Source organism: Oryzias melastigma, linkage group LG7 (genome assembly GCF_002922805.2).
Source record: "Oryzias melastigma strain HK-1 linkage group LG7, ASM292280v2, whole genome shotgun sequence".
NCBI lineage: Eukaryota > Metazoa > Chordata > Actinopteri > Beloniformes > Adrianichthyidae > Oryzias > Oryzias melastigma.
The window spans coordinates 29,592,041-29,600,290 of record NC_050518.1 but is presented as its reverse complement, the minus strand read 5'-3'; the positions used below and the strand labels follow the sequence as shown (position 1 = coordinate 29,600,290).

At 39.5% G+C, this 8,250-nt stretch overlaps 1 protein-coding gene across 1 annotated transcript; it reads right to left on the bottom strand.

Annotated features, from left to right (window-relative positions):
* Nucleotides 1-1,877: 1,877 nt before the first annotated feature.
* On the bottom strand, nucleotides 1,878-8,232 carry si:dkey-8e10.3 (serine/threonine-protein kinase SBK1). The gene is made up of 4 exons (XM_024293720.2): nucleotides 8,084-8,232; nucleotides 5,868-6,034; nucleotides 5,006-5,208; nucleotides 1,878-3,061 (listed from the first exon to the last, which is right to left on the bottom strand). The coding sequence occupies exons 2-4, from the start codon at nucleotides 6,028-6,030 to the stop codon at nucleotides 2,486-2,488; spliced, it is 942 nt and encodes a 313-aa protein (XP_024149488.1). The 5' UTR covers nucleotides 6,031-6,034; nucleotides 8,084-8,232; the 3' UTR covers nucleotides 1,878-2,485.
* Between the last annotated feature and the right edge of the window lie 18 nt (nucleotides 8,233-8,250).

Genomic DNA, 8,250 nt, shown 5'->3' with positions numbered 1-8,250 from the left:
ACTCAGAAAACATAAGAAATACTTGTATTTGTAACAAGCTAAAACTGCTATTTGGATACAGAATAAATCTAGTCTGTAGTTTGAATGACTGTGATTGTGGACGCAGCAATTCCGCTTTTAGCTCCAAATACGTTCAGATTTTTGATTCACAATGAACGCATCACAATAAGCCAACAACTTTAGACTTTAAAAAAGACAACTTTCCTTTAAGATGATTAATACAAAAAAGAAATCTTTAAACTAACGTGTGTCTGGTACATTAAGCAAAAGTACTATGAGGTAATTTAAAATTTGAAAATATATTAGAAGAAATAATTAGAAAAAAAGATTATATGAATAAAATCAATCTTTACTTTTGTTTAGTTTGTCTGTTTCTGTTGTTGTTTGTGTAAATGGTGTCACAGACCGCTAATGACTCAACGGTGGCTTTGAGGGATTTACATGAGCTGCTGGAATGATGGGTCAGTTGAAGGATGACTCTGGTTAGCGTGTTGCCTCTCACATGTATGTAAAGCATGAGGAGAACAAATGGCTTTAGGATCCGGGCCAAATCTGCTCGTGGCTCTCACTTTCATGACACATCACACCCTGACAGCACCTGCGGAACGCCGGGCCAACGGACTGCAGCAGCAGGACGTCCGTCAGCGCAGAGCCAGCTGCAGCAAAGTGTTAAGAGATTAATGGACAAAAAGCTGTCAGACAAGGTCAGCGCAGGAGCTGGGATGAAGGGATTCTGAATGGACAGAACATATGATGTATTCTGAACAAGACTGGAAAGAACAAAGACAGATGTGATGGGGTTTATTTTTTATTTTTGGAATACAGATGAAATTAACCCCATTGGGCTAAAATGGATAAACTTATGCCTCATTTCCATTGAGCTATCCAGACCGGACTGGACTGGACTTTTGTTGTCCCCCGTTGGTCGTAGGTCCCTAGAAAAATGGAGGTGGAGCTTCTGTCGTCACACGATGTAACCCATTGATTGGTGGAAAGGTTTTACGAGCAAACGTCTGACCAGCACTTTTCCCGACTCAAGATCTAAACTGAAACTTTTGTCCTCTTTTCTTCTACAACCCCCGCAATCTTCTTTCAAAGAATAATACATTTTTTCCATTCAGTGTTCCCCCTTATTCACGGGAGTTGGGGAGCGGAGATACACCGAATCCACGAATATGGAGACCACCCCTCCCCTCACCCCTTTCTGTCTCATCCGACCCCTGCGGCCGAAGAGTATGTTACTGATCAATACTCATCAAAACATTAATTTTGTTGAGTGTTGCTCAACAAAGAGTTTTTCTTCTTTTAGTTCAGAACAATAGACTCATGAATATTAATTATTTTTGTGAGTTTTTTCCTACCTGGCAGTAAAACGACTCGATTCCTGAGGCTCCACCTGCCCAGCGTGTTTCATGACGTCCTCCTAGAGCCTTTTGCAGTGTGAACACATTTCAGATCATGAGGACCTGCTCGTTTTCGTGGGTATGGGAGGGCTACTATTGAGAACTGTGGTTTTTAGAAGATTACTCAGAAATGCATGGGCGGATCAAAATACCACTTTGGTGTTGTTTATGGAGAATTAACAGTATAATACATTTAAAAGCTCAAAAAGTCAGTTTTTCATAGTATGGCCCCTTTAAACGTCTTCATCAGTCATCCCTCTATCAGACAGATTGTGTCAATTGGTTTTCTTTGATTGCAGTCATGTTTAGTTAATTTTCTTTGTTCAGATTTTGTGTTCCTTGGTTCTGGTTGTTTTTGGTATGTTGAGGTTTATTTAAGTTGAAGTTTCTGACATGAGCTCGTTCTCCTGCAATTTTTGGGTCCAAGACCCCGCATTACTGACGTTGTTCACCGCCAGAACAAAAGCAGGAAGGCGTTTGTGTATCATTCTATACAATGACGTGGAGTTTTGCTCAAGATCATACTTTTCAAATGGGTCATCTCAGAAAAATTTATTTAAAAAATATTATTTTTCTGCATTTTGGAAACGCAGAAAAACAAAGTGTACCTAGTAATCTTTTAAATATGATCATGCATGTTTTAGGTAATAAAAAAAAAAAACAGTGTAATTTTCATAGCTTTGTCATGATGGTCGTTTCAGAATGGATGCATCACAATAGAGCAGAGCAGGGAGTTTTCTTACAAAGAAATAATCAGAAATGTCATTTTAAGCTTAATTTTCTTTATGTATGTCCTTCATCATCAGAAAATTTCAATACAAGAACATGCTAATTCACTCATCAAAGTGGGTCTATAAACATGAACTTGGTAAATCAACACTGACAGCAAAAGTTTTAGTTATTAATCCAAAACAAACACTTGTAGATGTTTGCCAAGAAAACACGATAAAAACATCATAACTTATGTGCTCATTTTAGAAATGTCGTCCTGAAGGTGATAGAGAGAACACAACTACTCATACCACAACAAAGGCAAAGAAAATGTTTGAAACTTTTCCTTTATTATCTCTGCGGGTCTTTTGCTAGGTCTTCTTCATCCACTCCATCTCCATGTATCCTCTCACCTCCCCCACACTGAACCTGTCTCTTGCATCCAGAGCCAGGAGCTTCCCAAACATCTCCATGGCCTCTGGAGTGAACTTCTTCCACAGCGGAGGGATGTCCTTCTCGGTGTAGGACCTCTGCTCCATTCTGCACCACCCTGCAAATTCTTGGTAGAAATCATCCGAGTCCATGCAACGATCCCAGGGGAAGTAACCTGTAAGGATGCAAAAAATGACCACACCAAAGGCCCAAGTGTCCAGACTGGGCTCCACGCTCAGAGGAGGGGCAGTCACTTCTCTCTGCCCGTCCAGCAGGGCCATGCTGCACAGTTCTGGAGCCATGTAGGGGAGGGTTCCCGTGATGAAGCGTATCATGGTGCCTCTTTTCTGGGCCAGCCCAAAGTCTGCCAGCTTGACCTGCTGGCAGTGACTGTCCAGCAGGAGGATGTTTTCAGGCTTGATGTCGCGGTGGACCAGCCCATGACTGTGGATGAACTCCAGAGCGCTCGCGACCTGAAGAGCGCAGCGTTTTACCGAGGATTCCGGAATACCCACCTAAAAGAAAAACACACTCTGTATATTTAGTACTTGAACTTATTAATTGCCTTTGAAATACTAAAGTACGTACTATACTATATAATATTACTATACTTCATTTGCAAGGTTAGGTTAAGACACCAGGAATACTCTGCATTTATAAGCCTCTTGGAGGGTTGCAAATCCATTCACTCATTTTCCCAACTGACGGAATCTCTGCTGGGGTTGCTGGAGCCTATCCCAGCTACTGTTAGACAAGGGAAGGGTAAACCCTGAACAGGTCATCAGTCTGTCGCCACATACCCTGACATTCACACCTTGGTGGTAGTAGAGTCACCATATAACTATGAAGCTTGTTATTTGGGTGTCTGGATGACAGCCGCTTCCACTGTGTTTCTGTGTCTCTATGACTGAGTTTGAAATAACCCAACGGAATAGGTGACCTTTATTACTAATAGTGTCTCTACAAAAATAAGTAAAATATCACAGTTCAGGAGACTTGAGCAGGCTGCCCCCACTCCCCACAGTGGCGGTCTGTCTGCGGGTAAATTGAGCTCCACTCAACTAGGGGTGTTTGAGATGACCCAGCGCCTCACCTGCATCGTCGGCGAGACCAAGCTGCTGCAGGACGGGGTAGAGAAAGGCGCCTGAGATGAGGGTGAATGACGAGACTGTACGAGAACAAGGAGTTGGAGGCTGTCCTCAACATTTAGTTTGAATTTTAATATGCCACTCCTCCTAGTATGATCTGTGCTGTCATGTCTTTTATATTATATTTAACATATTTCAGAGTAGTGCAGATTAAAAAAATCATTTCATGTGGACTGTCCCAAATAGACAGATTAACCATAGATTATTTCAAATCTTGTTTATTTTTCCATCAGTGATTCACTACCTTCCAGAAAGATTAAAAAAATACACAGATGTCCTTCATTTAGGGCCAGTTATTTCACATCGAACTACAAGAACTGTGTGGACATCGTTTCCCACAATGCATTGCTTTGTAGTCCTCAAGGCGGCTTGAAGCCAGCGCAGTACCTATTTTCTGGCTGTGCTGGTTTAAGAAGGCACCTTGAACCAGCCCCTTTCCCGCGATACTTCATGACGGCGCACATTTGACGTCAGTGCAAGAAACTAACCAACATGCACCGCAATCCAGACGATCTGCGCAGCGCCAGGTCCGCCTTGGTCATCTCAAACACGCTTCTTGTCAGCGGTCTTATATGAGCCTACCCACTATCACAGGAAAGCCAGAAGGATTGGCTAGAACTTCAAAGTACTGAACAGAATAGAAGTGATGGACATGTCCTAAGACAAATAGACCTTCAATGAAACAAAGCACTGAAATGCTGCGCCGTTTGGAGCAGCTTCTTTTGGTTTCGGTAGAACCGCATAAATCATAATGGCTCCTAACTTGAAATGCATTTCGGTGCCAAACCCTATGGGTGACATCACAATCATTCAGTCCAGGTCTTTTATACAGTCAATGTTCTACTCTGCATGCAGCCAGGGCTAAATTTTGCTGCCAAAAAAATGATTCAAAAATGTTTTATTTCATTTAATATTTAATTCATGTTTGACTAAATGTTGATTTATTTCCCTGATTTACATCAGAATTTTGTTTTGAAAAACATTTTTCTCATGATACTCCTACATGTAATAAAACGTAACACAAAATAAAATTAATACAACAATAAAATGGCTTAAAAATATTATGAATTTTGAATACAAATTATTGACTGAAAGCATCTTTTGACCTTAAAAATTAATACAAGAAGTTATTTTGAATGAAAATAATTCATGGATTTGCTTAGCTAATATTGTATCTATTATGTAAAGATAAATCTATTATCATTTTACTCTTTTTTTTTTATTATCACAACTTCAAGTATTCTTCTCAAGGCAACCCATTACTATAAACTTCTTGGATTTAGTGTCATAAATGTGGTTTAATGCTCCGACCTTTGGCTGGATGACGGCAAACAGGTCCCTCCCGATGACGAGCTCTTGAGCAAAGCAGTAGTGCTCTTTAGACTGGAAGGCAATCCCGAAGAGGCCCACGATGCAGGGGTGGCAGGACAGGTGTAACGAGATGCAGTACTCCCGCAGAAAGCCCTGCAGCTTAGTCGAGGCTTTTGGCATCACTTTCAAGGCCATGGGCGTCCCTGCAGATCATGAACATGGCTACTGTTATTACACTCCACATGCATGGCGCTTGTCTTACGGAAGTGGGAAATGACTGGTGCTTGTAATTACTGCTGCTGGACTGGAGGAACCTGAACCTTCTGTCATCTCAGATAAACAGAAATCTGATTTTCAGATATGAAGCCTTCTAGTCACACTTCCACTTCTGTTAAGGTCACACTTTGTCCACATTCAACACTTTAATGTTCGGCTTTAGCTCATCTTTTTTTCAAATGTATCTCCTGTCCAGCCAGAAGGACTAGGATTTGTTCTTCATCACGACAGAAACGAATGTTTTCTGTCTTTATTTGTTTGAAACTGAAGATTATTGTTTTGTGACATTTGAAATTATTTTCATCTTTATTGACCAAACAAACATTTCTGTTTTTAAAAATATGTCTCACAAGCAGAGACTCATGTTGTGACTTGAGACTTGTCCTTGTGACTTTTCTTCACAAATTAAAAAAAAAAACTTTTTATCTTTCTATTTTCAGAGTGTCTTTTCCATCAATAGTTTAGCATCTGACATGAACTTTTGAGCTGAAATGTTTGGACTGGGTAAACTAGGATTGTACAATTTAAATTCTTTACTATTTGGAGTTTGTTCAAACAAAAATGACATCATGACTTGAAGTCACACCTCTACAACGATGAGTGACCAGCAGCACTTTGCCATATTTTCCTCGTCCGATCTCCTTGATCACGTTGAAGCGTTCCTGGATCTCCAGGTGGTTGATGCTCTGAGCGGTCAGCTCCATCAGCTCGTCGATCAGGCTGCCATCAGCGAGGCCCAGCTCAATCATCGCTCTTTAAACCACAAAACACACAGAGTCGGTAAGTAAACAATGTCTGTTTCTGTAGGACCTTTCCCTAATATTTTATTTTTCTTTATCAATCTGTTTATATCACAGCTTTCTATGGTGTGTTTCTCACAACATATTTAAACTTTCCCCAAATAGTGAAACCACCACAACAGTTAGTCATTTTAGCTCAACCTAGAGGCAGTTTGATGTTCATTTTATCCTGCATTTCCTTTTGGACACAAATCCATAGAGTAAGAACAAATCTCTGCAAAATGATCACTTTTGACTTAACTTTATCTTTATTTTTGTCGGTCAAAATGAACTGTACTTGTACAGGCTGAATATTCATTGTTTAACAAATAAATATGTTTTACGGTTTCCATGAAAATGTCCATAAATGACTTTTCTCAGGTGAACCTTGTAATACACAGATATAAATAGATAAATAGATAAAACCAAGGATAAGCCTCACCAGCTGAATCATTTGAACCCCCACTTCACGAGTATGTTTACTGTAAACCAGCAGACAGGACTGGCATAAAGTGCACAATGCACATGGAAGAGGGGTGAGGATGGGTGGAGGAAGTGACCAACTCCATAGATCACTGATGAAAGCAGGGCAACGCTTGTGGATCATGTGGTAAATCATGGCCTGGCTATGACTGTGGTGGTCGCAGGGTGCAGCAAAATGTTGGGAAAACCACAGTCAGTTCAATTGTTCAGACATGTATTTGAGAGAACAGATGAGCAAACTGTAAATGATGCTTATTCAGCACAAACTATAGGAATTTGTTCTGTTCAACCGTAGTCATACATCAGGCTTGCATTAGGACGTGACCTTGTGACCTATTACATGTAGACTTACAGTTTATTACAAATATAGGTCAGATTTGGTGTGCTGTTGTGTACATTATAGTAAAGAGAAGAGTATTTGTATTTTATAGTGCTGTACAAGTTAGCATGTTTACATTTTTTCATGCAAAAGAAGCTAGAAGAGGACCCATAAATGCCTGTCGTCACTTTATTTGACATTGGAAAATACTTCCTGAGGAATCTGTCTCAATGAAAACATGTTTAAATGTTTTGACTTGATTGTTCAAAGATGCTGGAGTCATAACTTGTCATTTTGAAAACACTGACACTTTGACACAGATATAATTGTATTTATTTAACCATTATTTAAAAAGATAAAATTGAACTTGCTTTTAGCCCTAGTTCTATCTTATGGGATCCAGATGACCCAAGCCTTACATTAGCGTGTTATCCATCCCATGACACATGTCGATGAAGGTGGACAGGATTTCATGTCTGCCACGGACTTCAGTGAGAATCAAAAATCAATGGAAAAAAAGTTAGGCGCTCTGTCTTGTGGGGTCCAGATGACCCCACTTTTACTGTAAACACACCAAGGGTTAAAGCATGAACTATCCATTTCGAGCTACTGACTTCATTAAATGCAACTGACTTTCCATTTTGAGAAAGGGACTCACTTTTGCAGGTCTTCTAACTTTTTTTGCTTTTTGCACTTATTGTTTGAGAAACGCAGTGGTGCAATGTTCAAAACTGTTTTGAGAAATCAGCAAAGCAACTGAGAAAAACTGTTGTGTCTTGATATGTTAATCAATTGATGTTGATCATGATGATTTTTTATCTCCTAAATATTCAAATGTTTATGAAGTATAACTTCTAAAAAACACACAAATTAGCAAACACTTGTATCCAAATGAATACATTTCGTTAGGTGCAGCAAATTGTCCCAAAGATAGTTAAAGAAAAGACTTGAGTTATCCTTTGAGTAACTTGTAAAGAGAGTATTCATATTATATGACTGGTATAAGTTCATAGTATAATATATACCTTTTTTAGATTGTTTAGATTGTTATTAATGATAAACAGACAAATAGATATTCTTAAATATTTTAGACATGTTATTATTATTATTTATCATTTTTACCACTAAGAAGAATACATTTATTTTCCTTTTAGCTTTTTGTTTTTTTAATTATGGATTTTCCTCTAAAGATGTGAGATTAGAGTATAATCAAATTCTTACGTTTTATGTCTCTCAACTTTTCCCAGCAGACGATCTGAATCCAAAGGAAGAAAATCTCAGACTCTCACAGCTGCATGCTGCGCTTCAGAAGGTCACGCAGGTCCGAATGCAGGCGTTCCAGTCGCGGCTGCAGGATTGGAGCTGAAAGTTTGTCCTCATACTGAGCT